The 23,312-nt window shown below is 40.7% G+C and overlaps 1 protein-coding gene across 2 annotated transcripts in view; it reads right to left on the bottom strand.

Moving 5' to 3' along the window:
- Positions 1–23,312, bottom strand: part of LOC117828608 (partitioning defective 3 homolog) — a 465,785-nt gene that overhangs the window by 10,857 nt on the left and 431,616 nt on the right. For both annotated transcript variants that reach the window (XM_034705788.1, XM_034705789.1), the window contains one exon: positions 13,491–13,611. In XM_034705788.1, the coding sequence (XP_034561679.1) occupies positions 13,491–13,611 (121 nt within the window). The remainder of the gene's footprint in view (positions 1–13,490; positions 13,612–23,312) is intronic.

Genomic DNA, 23,312 nt, shown 5'->3' with positions numbered 1-23,312 from the left:
AGGGTGTAGGTGTTTTTGTATTGACCCATTCTCACTATTCTGTAAAAAGTAAGCCCCACTAATAATGATTAAGACATGAAATGTAGATGGGTATCAGTAGTATATGTAACAGTGACTTTACCAGAGTTGTGAGTGATTTTACTACACACACACTAACCTGTAGGACTACCAGCGTGAATGTGCATTTGTTGTCTGATCATTGGCGGCGTTGACAGGGAGATATCATCTCCCCCAACACTAGCGCACTGCTAATGAGCTGGTTGATGAAAGAACATGACAAGCCAATTAGACACAGACGAAATGAGAAAACGGTGCACACGTGGCTTGACCGAGTGTCTGTTTTCATAAGACTCATTCGATGATGCTCCGAGCAGGTGGGGGTTTGGATGTTTGAGTGCATACATGTCCATTAACATGAATATTTTATTCTTTTTGACTGTGTTATAGGCCAGATTAGTTTGAAAAATCTGTGTTGGGGGATTGGGAAGAGATTGTTTCAAACTTAGGAACTCTGAGTGTACATTTTCATTATTATGGGGGAGGTAGTTGCAGGGAGGAATAGTTCATGATGAAATAGATTAATGAGTTTAAGGTGTGTTAGCAAATGGAAAGGCTGTCAGCGAAACTGTCTTTTCTGAAACATTGTGCGTTCTCGAAATGGATGCTTCCCTCCTCACTAGGACAGCTGCAATAACTCAATTACACTTCACTCACCATCAACAAGAAGTCCTTTCTCAAGCCATCCAAGTCTTGAAATCATAATATTTTACGTGGGCAAAGTGAATAGGACTCATATGTTTCAGATTTTGCTGTAACAACATGTTCCCCCAGCTCAGAGAGTGCAGAGCACATAAACGAATATCAGATGGACAGTAAAGGAAGAGGAGAAATTGCTTTACTGGGACCAAATGTGGTCCCAGTCAGAGAAGAAGCGGAAGGAAAGAAGTGGTGAGAAAATAATTAGTCACGCACACTCTAAAGTGTTTAATGTGATTTTAGAGGAAGAGCTGAAGAGTCCAGAGGTGCTGGACAGATCGGTTTAAAACTGAAGGGTTGAGGTGGATGACGCCATGCATGGAGAAATGCATGAGAAATAGCCAGGAGAGAGAATCAGTCAGTGTAATGGCATTATCCAGGGAAGGAGAATCTGATTATTCCATGTTAGGCCTGGAATACAATGCCATATAAAACATGACATTTGTTGAAATTGAATCAAAGAGACGTCCCTGTTCGTTTTTATCCAATAATGTGAAAAATGATGTCAATACAGCACGCTTTTATCTCTCCCTTGCTTCCTAGGTGGTGTGACAGAGAAAGGTGGGTGGAGAAAATAATTCTACACCTGTTTAAACATTAGAGCATTCACAGACGCTGAGCCAGAGGGGACATAATTATGAAAATTATTTGCAGCAATCAAAAATCCGGGACCAGGAAAGCAGCTGGGAAGGAGTTTGGTTTTAGGATTTGAAAACAAGACAGCCAAGGTGTTATATTTCTAAGTTCAGAGCTGGTCACAGACCTTCCAGATATCAAAGCATATTGCTGAGATGGGTCAACACTTACATATGGCTCTACCGCCCACACTCCTCATGATGTTTATAGCTCAGCACATAGGGAACAGTTTTAAGAGAGCAGCCATGCAGTACACAAACACACATATGGAAGACATTTGACTTGCTAATGGGCAGACAGAAAAAGAAGACCTGACAAAAGCCCAGTTGGATAACGATTCTCCCTTAAAGCCCTCGCACGACCCAATTCCGGCAATTTATTACAAGCGAGCCTGGTCCATTTGTGGTCACTGGGGTGTGCAGCTCCGGGTGGAGTACCCATCTGGGTGCAAGCAGTGTGGTCTGCCATTTCCTGGCCCTCGGACCAGAGTTGGTTTAAGGGTTGGTTTGGTTATCTCCACATTATTTAAAGGACATTTCAGCACACACGAACAGCTGGACAAAATGTCTGAGTCTCAGTTTTTTATCTAACAATATCTGTGTGAAAGACTGTGTGGGGCTGAAATATATTAGGTCCACACAAAAGGTGTTTTATCTCTGTGTTCTACTCAACTCCCTCTGTTCTCTATCTTATCTGTGAACACACAGTTTGGAAATAAATTGAGAGTGGTAAAAAGGCTTGGTGCCAAGGCACATCTGAACCAATGTGCTTGTGGATGCAGATGTGCATGACTAAGAAACATGGGTGTTGTTGCTGTAAAAATATCTCCACCCAAAATAAGCTAAATAACAGCATGTTTGTGAGGTGCCATCCAAGTCCTGTTGTTTATAGCTGTTACAACCATGAGATCTGTAAATTATGCTTGCTACGTGCATATCATTGTGCAACAGGTATGTGAAAAATACCTTCCGTAATCTAGCAAGTAGCAAGAGACGATGATGTCAAAGACCAAGCTTCAGAGATGCATCACAATGGATTACGAACTATGAAAAATGTCTCACAGATATAATCGGGAGTGGCTAATAGATTTTCCTGCTGCTATTTATGGTATGTTGAGGACCATGTCTGCAAGTTCAGTGAGGTCAGGCTATTAATAACATCTAGCAAAATCGAGCTACAACTAAAGATGGGGATAGTTACAATGTTTGATGTTGAGTCTCCTTGATGATCCAAGTCTTTATTGAGTCCAGCTCTGATGCTTTTCTAATAGGAAGTTAAACAGGATGGAAATGAATCTGTAATCTCGATTTTATATAGAAAAACAAAAACATTTTTCCTCTGAACAACTGTTTTTCTCAAGTTTCACTCCAAAACCTAATATTCTTTGGCTTGAGATAACACTTGAACCAAGTGGCAACCACTAAAAATATGAGTCCAATGCAGAAGTGTTAAATCTGCAGGTCATCGAGGATCCGCTTGAGGCTGGCTCCAGAAGTACGGAAGTCACATACACATGAATTGGAAAAAGACGATCTTTGCAGCAGAAATAAACATGTTTACGGCCTGGTTCATAAGACGAGTGTAGTCTGGATAGCTCATTTCTCGATCGGCACACACTGTGAGGGGGGTACAGTCTTCCAATGAGAGGCACAGCTGCCTGCGGGAACACTGTAGCTGTTGGCTAGGAGGCTCAAACTCTGCCTCTTTACGTCACAATTGCTCGACAGCAGCCGATTGGCTTCAAAACGGCTCTTCAGAAACAGATGGGTGACGTCACGGATACTAGGTCTATATCTTATACAGTCTATGACTTGAACACATCATGACAACATTTTGTGTACTCTTCCCTAAAATTTAACTGAGCTGACTTGGAACACATCATAATGTAACCTCTTGTCACATCCTTTAATTACTGGCTTTATAATGATGATTTCAATGCAAATTTCAACACTAGATTACTTTTTTCAACTAACCAGCTTTGCTACAAAGTTATGGTGCCCTTACTATAACTGCTATGAGTGTAGTAGGAGGATGCAGTTTGATGGTTCATTGGCTGTTGTGTTTTACATGTGGCTTAAGAAGTATTCAAAAAACTGTAATATGCATAAGGCAGAAAAGAAGGGGAGTCACGGTGTATTTGAAATAAGTGGCGAATGGCATTGGCTATGTACTGGCAGGAAAAGAAAGGATTTATCCACTACAAAGAAAGCCATACACCATGCGCTTTAAAAATCCTGTTACCATCCTAAAAGTCAAAAGTATAGACTTGTTTTTACGCCCCAACCAATGACAGACCTGTGTGTAATCTACATACTGTAAGTCATTTTAATGTACATACAGCAAACTCCTTGTATCTGAAGGTTTCCATATTTTTACTGAACTTAAGTTGTCTTAACTCTACCCATTAACCTCTGGAAAACATGTGAGCGCCGCTGAAAAGCCTATTCCTCACATGATCACTTTGGAAGGTTCAGCTGCACACCCACCAACATGAAAGAAGCGGATTTAGAGTAGCCTCAGTTTGCATAAACACAACAGATGCTTGTAGACGCATGTATCCTGGTAGCTGGTAGATAGAGTGATAATAAAATCAAAAGAATTCACATAAATAAGGGCTTTACAAGCTGCTGTTGGTGTGTTTGATCCAAGGTACCAGCATGGCGCTCACACTCCTCTGTGTGGTCACGCTCACTGGTGCTCCAACCCAACATCACAAATTGATTTTATTGCCGTAGACAGAGACGGGGAGAGAAAAAGGCAACTCTTTGGAAAATACATAGAGCTTTCATATGAACATCTGGAAATCCCCTCTCACACAGCAGTGTGAGGGAGGGAGAGAAAACACGCCAGCTGTAAGTGTGTGTGTTGGCTGTGAGGCTACATGATAGACAGGGTTTCTCATGCCCTGGTCATTATTTCATCAAGGAGAGGTTTGGAGGAGTTTGAGGATTGACCTCAGCATTGTTGTTACTAGGGGACATAACTGAGCTCAGACTCTGACACAGTAAAGACAAGCTGGGGTACAAACTCACTGAGGAGAGCTCACACCTTAAACTGCTTCATGAGAAGCACCTTTTTTTATTTTTTATTTTTTTATTTAACCTTTATTTACCCAGGTAAGTTAATTGAGAACCAGTTCTCATTTGCAATAACAACCTGGGCGAAAAGGCAACACAGGTGGGATGACAATAAATAAAAACAAAACAAAAAAAAGAGAGGACATACAGAGAGACCGAGAGACAGAACAATACAATACAAAAATATGACAGGAGTGAACAACTTAAAAGCAACTTAAAAGCAAGTGCAGTGATGTTGAGTTATGGGGTGTAATACGTTTTTGAAAGTGTCGAGTGGAATGAGAGAGGTCAGCTTTAAGGATTGTTGCAGGAGATTCCAGTCGTTTGCAGTGGAAAACTTGAAGGAGTTGCGGCCAAAGGAGGTCCAGGTTTTGGGTGTAATGAGGTTGATAAAGTTACTTGAGTGCAGGCTATAGTTTGTGCTGTGAAGTTTGATTAGTGACTGTAGATATAACGGGGTTTTACCAGTGAGGGATTTGTAAATCAATAGAAACCAGTGTGTTTGTCTGTGAGAGTGGGCCGAGGGCCAGTTCAGCTGAGAGCACAGGTGACAGTGGTGCGTAGTGAATGGGGCTCCAGTGACAAAACGGATAGCAGCGTTGTAAATGATATCCAGTTTGTGAAGGAGAGTGTTAGACGCAGACCTGTAGGCTATGTCACCGTAGTCAAGAATTGGGGGAACTGTCATTTTAACCAGAAGCTGTTTAGAAGTGTGTGAAGGAGCATTTGTTGTGATAAAGAAAACCAATGCAGGATTTGACCTTAGTGAGCAATGTGTTTATGTGTGTTTACCTGTTTCCAATCATCATCAATTTCTTTTAAATTTGCTGTGTTTTGCCCAAAAGTTTTAAATGGGGCCTACTATTGGACTGTCAGGCAGGCCAGCAATCTCAAAAATCTAGAAATGAGACGTAGGAGTGTAAATGATCACTTTGAGCTGAATAGACACTTTGCCCTATTCTATAAATTTGACTTCCTGGTAACTGGTAATATACGTTTCATAACAGGCCTTTTTTTGCCAGAGCATCTGACTAGTATTTTGGACTGCATGGTTGAAATACCAGCTAGAAGGGGAACACTGTGCCTAGACATTGTACCTTTGACCTTTCCACCAGTTATGATTCCAGTACAGTGTATTCAAACAAAATAATTCAGTCTGGTTCTCACAAAATGACAAAAAGACATAATTACTGTCTGACTGTACCGGGAACATTATGAAGCAAACAAATCCTCAAATTACTGCCTTGTGGTGGTGTTCCTCTGCCAGCCTGTCTTGTTGCAGTTAACATCTATCAGTGTTTCCTACAAACAGGCAGTGTATCTTTCATCAGGACGGGGGATATTTATTCCTGTTGAAAATATTTGAATGAAAACAAAACAGCATAAGTGGTCCTTCATTAAACAGGAGAGGTTTCGTAATCACTCACAGAGGCTCACAATACCAGACAACATTCCTCTCTCAATGTGTTTCCCTGCAGAGTGTGTGATTGACAGTCGACCCTCCTCAAGACAACATAGAAAAACATGTACGTGAGCGATAGAGTGAAGTTATGTCAGGACTACGACCATAACCTGACCTTTAAACCGTGGACAGCCAAAGTCTTTCAGTTCATTCTTGAGTCCAAGGGAAATGGTTGTGCCAAATTTGAAGGCATTTTCTCTAGGTTTTCGCATTTTCTCACTATTACTTATTTTATTAATTTTACTGTGTTTATTTTATTTTATTTTGAAGTATTTTATCTATAATCATGCCTTTTATAATTTTACCATTGCTGTTGTTTTCTGTCTCTCTGTTATTCTGTGAAGCACTCTGGGCTGCATGTTTGTATGTATGAAAGGTGCTATGTAAATAAAGTTGAGCTGAGTTGAGTTTATCCTATACTGGAAGTTTGTGTAATATTGTTTCATAATATCTATAAAAGTATGAGGTTTTGAATATCACTGTGACCTCTGAACACTGGTAACCTAATATATAAGTAGCTTACAAATTGCTGTTTGATGCTAACATTGGGTTATATCCTTACTAACAAGTTAAATACTATTCCAGTGATGATAAAATAAGACATCTCCAGATCGGATAGTCTGTGACAAAGCTATCAAATAAATGTGGAGATTTCAAATTGGAAGCTAGTTAACCAAAATGGTTAATGATCTTGGTGGAATCCAAATAGATTGTCTGCTTGTTTATCAAATTAGCTGAGGATAACTAACTTGGGGAGTAAAATCTGTCTTAATCTGTTTAAGTGTTCGTCTGGCATTCTGTGCATTCAATTTTGTGCTTCTTTTTGAAAACGCTGGACATTGCATTTGTAGTTAGGGATATTTTAAGGTGAGGAAAAATCTCCAGAGCTACTCCTTTACTGATTTTGAGGGGACGCCATTTTGACAGCACATGTTCCCAAAGTTACCAGTGAATGAAAAAGTTTGACTTTTAAGTCCACACTGATAAGAAAGTCACAAAAAGTGCTCCAAAAAATTATAAATTGAACATTTGGTAAAGCTCAACCTGCTGATGATCACGTGGTTTGATCTATATGAAACTTAATTCTTAATTATTCTATCGTATTACTTCAGACATATTATTTGGAAGAGAGACCAAGCTGGTAATGTTTGGTTTTGTAAATTATAGTATAAATATTACAACTTAGCCATGTATTTAGATGCTACCCTTTGTTTCTGCCCTGGCTTGTAAATCTGTGTGGAAGCCATTTACAGTGTAACCTTGAGTATTCAGGGACATTGTGCATCAGAGAGCAGTTCTTTGATGTGGTTTGCATTTAACTGCCTTCTCTGCCTTGTACTGGTTATATTCACTGAATGTTTTGATTTGCAAAAGTGAAGGTCACAGAGGCCACACTTTCATCGGCCTGGGCATCATTCAACAATGAAAGTGAAACGACATGTAAAACAGAAAGGCATGAACATAAAAGTAGCCTTCATGTATTGTGCAGAACTGTGATGAGAATGTGTTTTTTATTGGTCAAAACTCATATTAAATAATGCCATTGTCATCCCATGTACCTCCACCTATGCATATGTACCCCACAAAATAAGTTATTATCATTTTTTTAAAAGAAGAGCGCTATGGTAATCACCCTGTCTAACCAAAGCCTCACCATAGAGATCTGCTCCCACCTCTCTGCAGATCCTGATTATCTCAGTGTCTCAAATGTCTCGGCCCTCCTCTAGTTTCTTCAACAAAATGCCCTAAAAATGTCCAACATCTGTCCTTCCTGCCTGCTCTCTATGACCAAATACACACTTGCATCTAAATGTGCCAGTGGTCATTCACTTCCTAAACAAAACCTTGAGAATCTGGTCTTGGACCAGCTCATAAAGTTTCTAAAGGGTCATAACAACTAGGGTAGATTCCAGTCTGGTTTTTACAAGTCCTCAAGACATAAACGCTGCCATCGGTCATGCCATTTTTACTGGAGAGGATATTTGAGTGATCAGCTTGTTGGTCTGTTTTAACAACCATATGTCCTCATGCTGCTGCATCTGCTTCTAAACTGCGTGGTGTTCTCCTAGGTTTCATCCTTGGGCCAATTTTTTTTCCCTATGTGCTAATTTCATGATGTATCATATCTCTGTTACGCTGATGATACTCAGATCTCTGTCTCTGTCAAACCTAAACCTACATCAACTGTCCTCCTAATAGTATAACCGCTATCTAAAAGTGGATGTCTCTAAATGTACTCCATCTTAACCCTTACAAAAACTATCAGGGTCAAGATGAAGATGATAAATGGAACCAATGGAAACAATTTTATTTCTCCAGTTGAATAGTTAATAGGCTTGTTTCAACTAAATATCAAGTCTACTGCTAATAACCTGGGTATCATCTTTGGCCAACTCATAACCAAGTTTTTCCAGTCGTGTTTTCTTTGCAACTGCTCGGAAATATTTTTAAAAAGCAGATCATTGTAAGTCAGATGGATGCTCTTCTGCAGATATTTTGAACTGTCTTTTCCTATGTCAGTCATCTTTAATCTGTTTGCAGTTCATTCAAAATGCATCTGTTTGATTACTAACCACAGATGTAAATTAACTTTATAGCCAACTCTGGCTACGCAGTTGCATTCTGTCAAATAAACTAATAAACTAACAAGAGCCAGCAGTCATGCATCTCCCTTGTTCTTGCGTCCCTCCAATGGTTTCCATTAAAATTCAGAATAAACAACAAGATCCCGCCAATTATATACAAGGCACTGCATGACCTCACCTCTGTTACACTTCTGTGGACCTTTGCACCAGCCTTGTATAAGATTTATCTTTATTTAAGGTACAATGTCCACACTAAGCCATATGTTGAAACTAGCTAGTTTGTCACTTAAGTTGTGTCATTGTTTGGTTGCATCTTTACTCCAAATGTTTGTGGCAGAAATTGTGTTTTTACTCCATTTGGCCAATTATTGAAAACCACTTTGTCTTAATGGAGCGTTGCTAGAGTGCTGCCTCTTATGCCTGATTGCCTCTGAACAGACTAACAGCTGAGCAACTATGGTGTTAACTCTTGTTAATTGACTGACAGCAACGCACAGATATGTAAAATGTCACAAAGCGTTTTGATTCGATCAAAATTTATATACAGCCAGTGAAAAAATAAACAGTGACTGAGTGGTGGATTTCAACACTAAAACATGTTAATTTAGCTGTACTATATAGAACAGATTTAGGTCATCATATTTCTAATAGATCAGGGAGAATGTGCTGCTGACACAAAACAGTCAGTAAAACCCTCTGCTCCTCCTCATCCTGCAAGTTATCCCATCTTCTAAAGTGACGACTGGCAGTTTCCGCCAACTAAGAGCTAGCTGTAAGATTTGAGTTGTACCTAATAACTATGTTGAACTACTTTAGCTGGTGCAACCCCTAAAACGATAGTAGTGTGTAAACTCAGGCCTAATTAAATTAAAACTAGGCTATGTTTGAACTTGTGCATGGCTGGTGCAACCCAGTGCTGACCCTCTAGTTTCATATCCCACCCCTCATCCACTCCAAGAAAGTGATCTTGATCTTCTTCTGAAACAAAAGGTGATCATGTTTTTGTTGTTTTGGCTCAACCCTCGGAAATCTATTTTTACAGATTTGCAGAATCTTTGGATTCTTACTTGCTTATACAAAGTTAGGTCTGTTAAAGGTATGAAGATTTTTAACTTTCATTATCCATCGGAAAAAAAAGAGTTACAAGGGAATCTGCAAGTAAGTAATGAGAGTGGTTTCCTGTGCTGTGTTTTTACCACTTGGCCTTACCTCTGCTTGTGTATTTTGAGAGTTTTTCTTTCTTTTCCTCTATTCATCAAGACATCTAAATCACACTTTGTATTTTTACTTCCTTTTCTTCCCATAGTTTCCTTTGGTTACTCATATCATACTTGCCCCCTCCTCATCAAATGAAGCCATATTCATTTTGCTTTGTCTGACACCATGGCATGATCTCCCTCGAGTCTCTCTAATCAGTGTCAAAACATAACATGGGTATGCCGGTATCATTTCCTAACAAGCACTGCCATTGTGAATCTGTGTTCGTAGGCACTGAAATAACATGAAAGAGAACTAATAAAATAGACTTCAATACTCTAGGGCCGGCGCTATATCTTATTACCAGTGGAATTGTGGGGGTACGCTCAACAATGTCAACAATCACAAGCAATTAGGAGCTCAGAGTCTCACAGAGAGAGACGGAGGCTGCTTAGTGCTGAACAAACAGTTAACATCTCGTTCTGACAGAGAGGATGGGAAGAGAGAGATTGAAAAAACAGTGGAGAGAGAAGTTCGCTTTCAGTAATTTCAACCATTAGCAGTGAAGGAAATCCAGAGTGAATACTGTCTGCTTTCCGCTGTATGAAAAACATGGTGGGAAGTATGCTGTTATGTCTGACCCAAACTCATTCAGACAATAGCAACAGCAGAAGCATCCTGCCACATCAGACCTCTGCTCCAGACCAATTGCATTGACGAACCAACACAGATAATTCCCCTAGAAAATTGGTTGCCAAATATTTGAACTTCCAAGGTCTGACATTCTGACCCATAATTTTAGAAAATAGCTCTGAATGGTGTCATAACTAGCCGTCTTTTCTTTACAACTAGGTCAGAAAAGTCACAGGTCTGTCTCAAGCCATTACAGAAGAAAGACATACAAATACAGGATTTAACCTCTGACTTGTTCCTGCCTGAGTTTGGCTCTGTCATTGTTTTAAAAGAGAGAGGATGTAGAACTTTAAATAGAGTGTCAACCAGTGAGTTTTATAACTTTGAACTAGAGTTAAGGAAATAAAGGGACTTTGTGTTAATATCATCAATAATAAAATATGTGTGTTGACAGATTAAATAAAGTGTTTCTTTACTTTAATTCCAGGCACAGCAGAAAGGGCTAGGAGTTCAAGTCTGAATGAATTAACAAAGGAATTAACTTGATTACATTTTTCCAATTATAAAGAGTAAATCCCCATTGTTGGTTCAGATCAATCATGGAAGAAGAGAACGGCTTAAAAAACCCTGCCATATTTTAATTTAAAATTTTTAATATAAAAATCCATTTAATCAAGTCCAATGAAAATTAAAATGAACAGTGTGACTCACTGTCTTCAATTTCTGTCCCTCTTACTTCGCCTCAAAGTCCTGAGCAGTCATTCGTCTTTGAATGCTCCCCTAGTTCATTTCTTCTACTCCATCAGTGTGTCATATTTCCAAGATAGGGGAGGCACAGGCAGAGATGACTAATTAGAAATTAGTAATTCCGGTCAAAGGTTGGACCAAGGAATTAGAAATTAGTCAAAGAAATTTGGCAGAAGTTGGGACTGAAGCCACAAGTTTTATCGACACGAGTCAGACAGTTTGGCAGTCGTACAGCGCTGACGGTTAAAATGGAAGAAAGTGTCAGACAACTGAGGCACCACATGGAATCACTGAAACTTGATGCTGTGCCAGACGTCATACTGTGTTTCATCAATTATTATTCATTTCACAAGAAAGATTGTTATTTTCGTTAATCCCTGGATGCAGGCATGTGTGTGTCTCATTACAGCCTGCAGATATTTATAAGAAAATATGCTTTCCTCGAAGTGATAGCAGGAAACAAATACATTTATGCTCAATGTTTTCTATTCTCACACTGAATCACTTACATCACCAAGACTTATCTGCAAAACATTGGAGCAAATAGACTGGAATATGAAAAGTAATCATAGAATTGGTAGAAATACTGACCGTCACCAAAAAGAGTGACACTTTTCTGTTTTCCATATATGATTACATTTAGGAATGGAAAATTAAAATGTACACAGACTTCAAAAATAGAATCACATAAATGTTCTTAAACCCCATGTTTACTGGATTAAATGTGTATACATGTAAGTCAGATGTGATCACATGTTAAGCTGTGTGATCACATGTTGCTAAAAATAGACCACTGGGAAAAAGTTGGAATTTACATTAGCTACACACAGCATCACAAAAACATTCCAATGTTGACCGTTTGCAAAGTAAGTTTCACAAACACATACACAAACAAGAAGCCGCTTATTTAACTAATCCCTCTTTGTCAATGTTTGCATAAAAACAGACTTAAAAAATCTCTCCTGGCAGAAAGATATAATTTGTAACAGCATTGTCGAATGTAAGAACTGCTGATAACACCTTAATGTGACAACATCTGTTGTTTTTTTTTCACTTTAAACTATTATTCCTTTTTCTAAACAAAATTTCCGCACTTTTATCTGTGAACTCATTTTCAGTCAAACAACCTTAATTTATACTCGAGAGATCATTGAGGGGCAACCCTCATTTACAATGATATCAAGTCATTTAAAGTGACATTTAAAAAACAGACACAAACAAGCAACAATGCATTAAGAGTATCAAAGTCATCAAATAGGATAATTAATAATTTTGATTTGGATTTAAAACAATTAAAAGATCAAATAAAATAATACAAATAAAAGGAAGTGTTGGGGATTGACTATAAAGGCACTAAAATAAGAAGGGCCGGTAGTTAAAATGATACAATAATATACACAGCTTAACCTAGCTAAAACAGTTGCAGAGCGGGGTTGAAAGGTTAAACATTAAGATTCTGAATTGTCCAAAAGTTAAAAGTGCATTTACTCCAAGATGCTGTTGCAACTTGTTCCAGGAGTCAGGAGCAGAGAAACAAAAAGCAGTTTTTCCCAGTTCTGACCGAACTCGAGGAACATGCAAAAGTAGCTGGTTTGAGGTGCGAGTCTGATATAAACGGTCTGGGCAATGAAGAAGTTCAGTAAGGTAGGTTGGTAATTTTCCTAAAACAGCTTTATAGATAAAAAGATTCCAATGGATATTGCGTCCTTCCCGGAGAGAGGGCCAGCCAACCTTTTTGAAAGGGGTCACCTGGGGTCACCTCATTTCAGCTTTTGTTGTTAGTTTTACATTATCTTTGATGTCTCCAGGGTGTGGTTTCCACATCAGCCATTTACAAGTAAAAGTGTGTGGCCAAACTCTATTAGATAACCTAGTTCATCTCTCACTAGTCTAGGTGTAGTGGTTCTATGTCAGCACCTGTTTCTTTAACCCTCACCTACCGCTTAACAGCAGAATCAGAGGCTGCGAATATACTAACTTCATCATTGTCAAACACAACACACACGGTTTTATATATCTTAATGGGGCTTGTATTGTATGTTTCATATCCTTGTGTGAAGTAAATAAAAACATATATTGTTAGTGCTCATGTTTTAATTGTGATGACATGTGATACCTATCTGTTTCCAAATATTTGTTTGCAGATTTGTAAAAGGTCATGTCAGTTGTTAATAGTTAAAAAAAATACAACTTGGATCATGCTCTGCAGGAATGAGATCGTTTGAGTGTGAGAAATCCGTGAAGCAGCCAGTGGCTTTGGAGATAATCTAAGTGTCCAGTGGTGCATCAGGGGGAGTCCCTCTAAGAGCCCTGAGTGTCAGGTATTTTGGGAGGATGTTTTTCTGGCTCTGTGCAGCTCAGTGTCACTCTGATGGAGCGCAGCTATCAGACACTCACCCAGGGCTGGTCTAAGCTGTAGGTGTGTCGATGGTCCTCGAGGTCCTCCTCCTGCCTGGCCTGCTGGAACTCATGCCTCAGCCGCTGTATCCGGTCGTGGTTACTGGGAGCCATCTGACTGCTGGAGAGAGAAAGAGGTGAGACAGTGGAAATAGATAGCATGCTCTGTGTTTCTTTGGTCATAATTCTTCAGAAAGCCCACATTCTGAAAAAAAGGAACATAACTCTATGTAGAATGTTGTTACTGATGCTTTTCATAATTGAATTATTCACTTAACCACGGTTAAAACCACTAAATTGTCTCGAGGATCCCTTCATCTGACAGCCTGGATTGCCTTTCACATACCTGACTGACATCTTTCTGCATTTTTCTTCCCAACCTCCCTACCTCTAGTCCTTGCTCCTGAACATCTCCATAACTGAAAGTGTCCCTTGTGCACCATTCTGAGTGAAGCATGTCCCTTTTAGACTGCAGGAGAATGTTGGCCTTTTATGGTACGCAGTCATTAAACACTGTTGAAAACCCTCATTTACATCCCCTTCATTAAGGCGCTTTGAGGGGCCTGTCAATAGGAATCAATAGCCTTCCCTCAGCTTAATCAGGCTCTCCTTTTATCACCAGCTACAGAGGCAGCACATGACAAAACGCATAATTATGATGAGACAACTGGCTGGATAATAGGGCTGCGTTTATGCATACCACAGGGATGAAAGTGACCAAAGGTTAGGAATTTGTGCTGGGAAGGGACGGGAGCTCGGGGATGTAGGGAGTGGGATTGATAGGGTGAGGGAGGGAAAGGGAGATAAAGTCAGAAGGGCTGTTCTAGGGGATTTTTTTCTGAGTGGAAAAAAAGTGAAAGGTTAATAAAAAAGCATCTGAGGAAAGGGAAAGGAATAAAGAAAACCAGGCCTTGTCACCCTGCCTTTGTGTGCGTCCTCCTGAGCAGCACTTACAGGTGGCACGACAGAGGTGGAAGTGATTGCTTCTGTGGGCCTGGAGGATTCTGGGCACAATCATGTCGATAATTGCAGATTAGATGAGCACATCCTTCTGATGATAATGGGCACTAGGACATGCTGCCAATCAAGCGTCATTAAAAGCACAATAAACAGGAGCTCATAAAGGATGAGCAGATCACGATGCATGCCCCTGAGTAGCACTTGGCGAGACACGGTCATCGTGTTATTCGTACCGCCTGATCAAAATCAATTGTATTAGTTATACTCCATTTGATTCCTATAGCTTTATGTGTGTGGGAGCTCAGGAGCTTACATTAGCCGTTTTATGTGGATGTGGGCAATTAAGTGGTTCGTTGGGGTGTGAGTAAGCTTATGCTTTTAGGGTGTGGGTTTATGGTGAAGTCCGTCTATTACAGTTCATTACAAAATCAATGTTGCCTTTATATTTTCATCACATTGCTTTAATTGCTAGGGGGATGTTAAAGAAATTAAATTACTTAATTGTAGCCTATGAACAACAGAATTATACATACAAATCTATGGCAACAGTTAAAAAGCTCATACAAAAACAGGATTCACCCACATTTGCTACTGTATGTTGGGGAAGTTTTTGTCCTTTTTAGTAAATACGAACAACATGAAAGTGTTTCTGCATGACCACCAGTTGTGTATTCCACATGCATATTGAGTCCATCTGTTTGAGGATGCAAAAACACCACCACACCCAGAGGTTTCAAGATTTCCCCCATGGATATATTTTAAGAAAGTGCGTGTGTTGGCTACACCGTACGCACACTCACTCACTCAGCATGCAACTTAGAAGTCAGAAATGGAAACAAATCTGAAAACCTCACTTATTTACCTCCCCCAACATATGCCTGTTACATGTGTTGAAATGCAGTGCATGTCAAATCTTGCACAAGAGAGGCTTAACAAGATAAGGATACTTAGAAACAGACCATACAAATATCTTGGAAGTCCAACGCTTTCAATTAGATTAATCTCTGTTCCTCTTTAAAGAGAAGACCAGGCTGACTCAAAACAAACAACATCGTAAATTATTCTCTGATCCTCAAGGGAGGGTCAGTGCTAGCATCAGCATCTCCAGCATGCACCACTGGACACGGGAAACCAGAGGGAGCAGCTGGAGAGATGGAAAAAGGGCCACAACCCAGGCCATAAACAATGCTCCCTGAGTCCATATACACTCTGTACATATTAGGACCCATTGGCCTTTTCTCACCTACAGCATCAATCTAAGAAAAGAGGCTAGCCGTATGTAACCAGATTTCTGCCCCAGTATGCGGTAGATGAGGTGGTATGGGGAAGGGGAAGATCAGCAAAGACAAGATCTCCAGAAAATTAAAGAACTACCAGCGAGGGACTTCAATATATTTTTCAAAGCGCTACAAATGGAAATTGCATTGCGTAGAGGCCGGGAGTGGGGGTGAGATTTAACGAGGGGTGAATTTGTCATGGCAGTTCAAAGGAGGACTGTGCAATATCTAGATTATCTGCAGGCGCTTGGTCCTTCACCCAGCAGGGGGGCACCGAGATGATGGGATTCTTGGAAAGCCCTCCATGGATTTCTTCAGTGTAAATATATTCATACCGTAAGAGTATGAAAGTGTACTCATGAAGAGCAGGAAGAAAGCATGAGAGGGACCAGAAGCTGCCCACCTTCACTGTAACAGCAGCAGCAAACTTGTCTCCATACATAAAGAAGATGGATTCAGCCGCCCTCCCCGAGAGCCCCAAATGCCTGGGCACTTCATTGTAATTAGTCAGCATGATTGTTACAGATGCATCAGGTGTCACTACATATAAAATCCCTTGTGAGTACATCAATGTCTGTAATGGTCCCGCACAACAAGAGCTGTGAGGAAAGATTGGGGAAAACTGTTTGCAATTTACATCAGCAGTTAGGATAAATGTGTCACCACGAGCAGCAATGGATGGGTTTAACTGAATATGAATGAGCGTTGCTCATCAGCTTGCTATAAGCCATGTGTTTGTGCATATGGGAGAAAGGTCACAGGTTGTGTAAGTGTACTCAGGGGTACAGGCAGGCTGTCTGCATCATGATCACATGAGCTTGCAGGGCTTAGTCCCAGCTCTGCTTTTTCTCAGAAAGACCTCTTTTAAATATGAGTCAATGGAAAACGGGATGCTGCCCGCAAGGTAATTAAAAAACATGGGGGGAGATAAAGTATCCATATGCCACAGCATTTTCACAGCCAGCATCTTCATTCTCTCCTGTATAATGAGATTTGTTCAAAATTCATCGGAGTGAAATGTCAGCACTTGGCCTCTCAGGTCAGCCGTGTCGCTCCAAAATGCTCGCAAAACCCTCCGACAGCAACACAGACTGCTCCACATGAACGTAGAAAGAGACACAAAGACGCTGACACTCTCTTACTATCTCCCTTTCCCTGTCTGTCTTCCCCTCACTTTACAGACACTTGTATTGAGTAAAGTCACACTGCAACCTTATTTATAGCTTCGCTGAAAGCTTATTCTGGAGGCTTATTGGCAAAGGTGGGCTTGTGAATTCAGTGACATGCACAGACAGGTCAAATCGGCCTGCAATGAATCACTTTGTCCTCCTGCTGTCTCATCTACTATTCACCCTTATCAAATAGGGATCACAAAAACTACTAGGTAGAGGTTAATGCCAAAGAATGAAAAAAATCTTGAGTATATGTTTGTGTTAAATCAAATATTTGACAATTTATGACATCATAACCAAATGCGTATTTGTTTTCGTGTTTTTGTTCTGTGAAGAACCAGTGATATTCATGTGAGTATTCGCATATGTGTGACCCCCCATCACACCTGTGTTATTTAGCCTGACCTGTTGACAGGGGTCATGATCCCTCTGAAGCTGCAGTTGGGGGTATGTGGACGCCTGTCTCTGTAATAGTCATCCTTTGATCCAGGAGGATTTGGCAGATGACTCACACACTAAAGGCTTAGGCTGAGGATGCAAACTATGGCAGAGTCCCCTGTATTTGCTTCTGTTGGTGGATCAAAGCCATGCTGAGTCTCAGCATGCTCTATAAACACTGCCACCGGCCAATAAAGGAGTAATCCAATCACTGAAAGTGTAACACAGGTCATATGTGCATACCTTAGGTCAGGAGCCAGTCCCAGCCAATCAGAGTGAGAGCAGGAGAGTGTGGTAATCCTGGGGATAGCATTTCAGGAGAAGTTTGACAGGAGTTCTGAGAGTTGTCACAGACTTGTTCATTTCCATCATTTCCAAGTAAGGGGGAAAAGGCTGAGCAGTCAGGGCTTCGGTGTGACTTTACAATCAGACAGTCTGTTATATCTTATCTGATCACTGTTGATTGAAATTCTATCAGATTATCTGCTTTCGTGCTCCGGCCCCAGTATCTCCACGCAGCAGATGACAGGGCAGGCTTCTTAAGTTGGGGCCCGTTGGCAATCTTGCATCAAGTCAAAGGCTTAGCTCATCTTTATTCCATCGCCCCGTGGACTTTCATTTATTTCAAAGACAGAAAGATGAGGCATTTTTTGGGGGAGATGGACAGCCTTTGGGACCAACCGCAATGATAGAAAAAGATTAGATCTGCAATACCGCTGGTCATTTTTGAAGGGGAGAGGGACAAAGATAAAACATTTTTTTAGAGCCTTCAGACAAAATCAGCATATATCGGCCCATCTGCCATGACTCTTGCAATCAAACGAAAGCATTTGAATCACATTGCCCTTTCCCTGCATTTATTTCCCTCTCCAATTTAATCTTTCCCATTTTCATAAAAAAAGAATCTTACACTTTTTCTCTTACCTCATCTCTCCCTTATTCTTTCTTTCCCCGTTTTTACTCATATGTTTTATCTCTGAATGCCTCAATCCTCCTCCGCAGATACAGGGATAGGTCATGAATTCCCTTCCGTCCCTCTCATCCTCTCCCACTAGCCTGGTAAGTGACAGCTGCAGGCTGGACAAAGGCCTGATAATACCCTGGATTTGTCAGGCTCTGACTTCACCCATGTCCTCCTGTGACTGATGCACTGACAGTGGCGCCTTGCCAGCGAAAAAACCCCACTTCATGACGGGGGCTGTTGCTGTTGTTGAGCTGGGTGTGAATTCATTTATATGTGTGTCCATGGTTCCATTCAGGCTCCAAAGCAACCCATATGGGGTCCTTGTGGGCCTTAAGAGGCCATCATCTGGGAAGCCTGCCCAGGCCACGGCGGTGGCGTGACTGGGGAGTGTGGAGTTCTGATTAGCAAGGGAAAGAAGCCTGTAGAGCTGCTCACTTCAACAGACTGTCCAGCATGGCTGGCCCCTGGTGTACCGTTCATCTCTTGCTTCCTTAGTGTGAGGAATGAAAAATCAGCTCTGCCCTGCAGGGACCAACAGAAGGCCCAACTAAGAAAACATAGCCCACAGAAAATGAAGAAAAGAAGCAGTTCTTCAGCTCTCTTTTGCTCCCTTAAGAGACTTAAACCATTTAGTATCAAAACCTCTATTTGCCTCACATACAGCCTTTGCCCTTGTCTTTACCCCAATTTGCTTTATTGCCCTGAGGACACATGCTACAACCACTCTTCTGTACGAGTAATTTCAAACAGTTCTTTCAGTCTGTCTTACCATTTCATCCTCTTCTTTGGAGGACTGTAAAACTAAAAGTAAGAAATCGGCCTTGCAGCTGTCTATATCTGAAAGCGACACGGTCAATGCCTCCTGCCCGACCTTTTCACATGCAAGTTTTATGACTTCTTTTCCAAAGAGAACACCCTTGAACTAATCAAAGGCCCTTTTGTTTCTGCATGTTGTCCATTGTGGATGTATAATTCATTACTGGATGGAAACAGGTGTGACTTTTTTCAATGGAGGAACTAACAAAAAAGCTTTTAGTTGTTTTAATACTTGCAATATACAATCAATGGCTTCAATGTTCAAGTGAAAGGCTGAGATCGCACTCAACATGTCAGCAGAATGGCTCAAGGCAATATCGTGGCCGAGCCAGCTGGATGGTGTGAACATCTCAGTGAAAAAGAAGGAACTGGTGGTCAGGTGCAGTCTGGAAATGTATCTATTATTTAACTGATTCTGTGAAGCCATTGCAGCTGCTCCAACACAAAGCAAAGGACAGACAGAGAGGGTTTAGGTGACTGTCAATTTGAAGCACTTAAAATGTATACAGTGGAAGCCAGATTGTTAGATTACATTTTACACCAGGAAAACTTGGCTGTAAAGATGTGGGGATGCTTTTACTCTAGGCCTCATTGATTAAGTGTAAATTAAGAACCAGCCAACATCACATGCATACATTTTTTTTTTTTTTATACACATACTAAAACAAAACTCCAATATCCATTTAGCTTAATCTTACAGGTGTGGTGGAACATTAATGAATAAACTGTTGTGCCTTGTGTTCCTCTGTGCTTCTGTAAGACTGATAGGAACTGTTGCAGATGCAGTTCTCCAAGGTCGTACACAGAAGGCTTTTGTTTGATAAGATCCTGTATTCTACTCATCAATGATCTTTGTTAGACCAAAGGATGTTACCTTTTTTGCAAGAAGCTTCCTGTCAATGTACCACACCTATTTTAATTATTTTCTATATACTGTTTGAACTCACATTTCTGGGGGCAGAGGACATCTGAGAGCTACACTGAGAGAAGTTCACTTGTTTTCTCCCTCTTTGCAAAGAGCGCTAATAAATCTTGACAAAAGACAATCATTTGTCTCTCCATGAGTTTATTTCATCTATCACGCTGACATCATAGCCTGAACAAGAAATTGCCATTACACAGGTTACATAAATTCCAAACCAGTGTGACCCAGTTTCCATATCACAACAGCAGACCTCCTCTTCTACCAACTTACAAACAACCTCACTCCAACCAGCGAAAGAAAATGTCCTGCTTCTTCTTGGACATGGAAATAACAGGGCTGTCATTAATAGATTGCTGATTAAATAAAGATTTATTGACATCCTGAATACTCTTATTGAATTATTATTTTTTTTATAATGATTCAGTTAAATGTTTTATTGACTCCACACTGGATGCCATTATCCATTTTATGCTGCCTCAAAACTGCAAAGACTTGGGTCATTTCTTTTGGATCTGCATCTGAAAATCCTCCATTTCAGGAGCTAGCATATAAACTAGATGACCACCATACCCTGTGTAGTAACAGAATACAGTATATGTGACAGTTGGGCCAAAGAGTAATGGCTGAATGAGGGAATAAGGATCTGGTCTAAAATGCTATGCTGGGCATGACCAAGAATTTAAATGTATGATACACGCTTTGAAAACTTTCTTCACCTTAATTGCTGGCAACTTTTCTATAACTTGTTTTCTGGGAAGAAAGGAGTCAGGCAGCCCATGACTGACAGCTGCGTGCTCCATGAAGAAAGAGATGCACTTTGAAGTTAAGGCTCGTAATCCCAATCCATTGATTCAGAGGCACTTGCACTCTGAGAGAGAGAGCAAGAGGGAGAGAGACTGGGGGTATGGTTTGGACTACATAACGTATTCACACAGGCCCGAACACACACTCACACTCGCACTAACACATCGTAGTAAGTTCAGAGCAGTGCCACTTCGTAATGAGACAATGCTGCACTGCATGCTAATGATTACAGCTAATCACAAGCCTCAGAACTTGCAAGCACGCACAAATTTATTTGCTGGATCATACTGCAAGAAGCTAACATATTTAATCTTCCATTTTCAAAGCAGTGAAAAACAGTATGAAAACACATGTTGGGCAGTGAGACTCTCAGAACAGGGAGAATAAACCCCTTCAAATGCTCATTTCCCATGTTTTTTTTTTCTAAATAACTGCAGCTGCTATGGCTGTTTATGTCAAAGAAGCATGTGATGAGTCAACATTTTCCCTCAGGGTAGAAGAGTGAAGAGAAAGTCTTAAATAAGGTGTGCAGGCTATAGGCTAAAATATCCATCCGAACAGGTTAGCTCAGCTTTTATGAGTCTATCCGGCTTTACAGACAGCTTTTATGAGATATCAGCTAGCTTGACACTAAGAGGCCAGGAGAGAAGTGAGTGGGGGGGAGTATATGACTCTGGCTTCCAGTATAATCTTTTATGGACCTTGACACCAAATATTTGGTCTAAGTATAGGTTGGCGCCGTGAAATATGAAATTTGTTGCTGTATTTTGCATTAGGTGACCTCAAATAAATGCCCAGCGAGGGAGGTGTGCTGCAGCGATGAGTCACCTTTCCAGGTTTCTCTTTTAAGTAGCACTCCAAAAACCCAGAGAGAAGCGCCGGCTAGACTATCATCAGCACTTAGATGAGAAGGAGTGTATCTTGAGACGAGTTTGTCCAGCCAAGTGTGGATGCCTCAAGTGTTTTGCATAAAACAGATGGCATGTCTGAAGTTTGAAAACCTGCTAAAGGAAAGTTAGGAAATTGTGGTGAAATTAAGAGGAAGAAAACTGGAGAGAGAAAAACCTGGAAACCGATTACTTTTGCTTGTTTTGGAAAATAAGAGTATAATAGAAGAAAGAGAGGATGTTGTTTCTATCCATGTTCTCAGTATTGGTGTTCTGCCACAGTCAGAGTCCCTCAGAAACTGTCCTACAAACATCTCCAACCTGCCTGTCCAGGTCCAACTGAGCTCATCACACAGCTGTGTGACCCTGCAACCCCCCCGCCACTCCTACTTGACTGACTTTTTTACTCTGCATTCTGAAACTGTCTCATCCTTCAGCGGCTCTCATGTGCTTGAATGCCCACAGGCAGCTTATTAGGGAGGCACAAGTTTTTCAAGCTCAGTGTCACACAGCCTCAGCACAGTAGCAGGAAAACAGACAGACTGCAGGGAACCAAGCCACAGCTAAAAAACAGAGAGTGGGCTGGAATACCGCTTTGGTGATGTCAGCCTACATCAAACTGAATCCAGTGTGCCATACTCCACATCTCAGATTTCATGTGGTTTTACAATGACCATAAATATTGAAGAGTTTTTGGAGTTTGTAGATGTAGAAATTTGCAGACATGCAAAACTGTAAAGTCATTTCAGGTTTTATTAGAGAGTGATAAAAGTGCAGCCGCTGACCTCTGCATGTTTGAGCTCCTCAACACCACTTGAATAAATCTACAAAAACCTTTTGGCATAACCCCCAACTACATTTCCATACAACAACTGTGCACTTTATTTTGATCAAAATGAAAGCGAGTATGCTGTTTACTATGCATTCACTGCGAGCCCACCATCTGGTCCCCGCAAGCACATTTTCATACCATTCTTTGATGGATGAAACAGATCACCAATAGCTGGCTGCAGGATGCTAAAACACATTTAGACAATGCTTTTAAAAACAGATAAAAGTGTGTAGGAATGTATTAGATGGGTGAAAACCCTGGTATGGTCCTTTAATGGAAATATATGCAAAGAAATCTGCATGTGAATGAACAGATGAACCCACTCCAGATGCAGATATTCACATGCAGCTGACCCTCTCTGACTCGTTTGCTATTCTATCAGAGTGACACTCTCACTGGCTACCTATAATGAACAGCTAATATTAGATTTCAGATGGGTGCTTGGGCAATATATTACATATGCATTGAGAAAAGCATCGTTTGACAGACGGTTAATCTTTTCAGTGGAATTGGGACTTAAGAAGTTTGCTTCTGCACTGCAGCATTTCTGGTTACATGTACACATTCTTAAACACACATCCTTTCTTTTAGTAGGGCAACTGAGGTCAACCTGGCTCATTCCTGAAAGCTTACACCTGTAAAGTATCTCATTTACTGCAGCAAAACATCACACTGTGCTGAATGCAGACAATCGCTCCCTTTCCAAATGTCAGTGCCTGATGCTCGGTGGGCGAGCCACGAGCCAAC

The sequence above is a fragment of the Notolabrus celidotus genome, chromosome 17 (assembly GCF_009762535.1).
Source record: "Notolabrus celidotus isolate fNotCel1 chromosome 17, fNotCel1.pri, whole genome shotgun sequence".
NCBI lineage: Eukaryota > Metazoa > Chordata > Actinopteri > Labriformes > Labridae > Notolabrus > Notolabrus celidotus.
The sequence above is the reverse complement of the archived record's forward strand: the minus strand, read 5'-3'. Positions and strand labels throughout refer to the sequence as shown.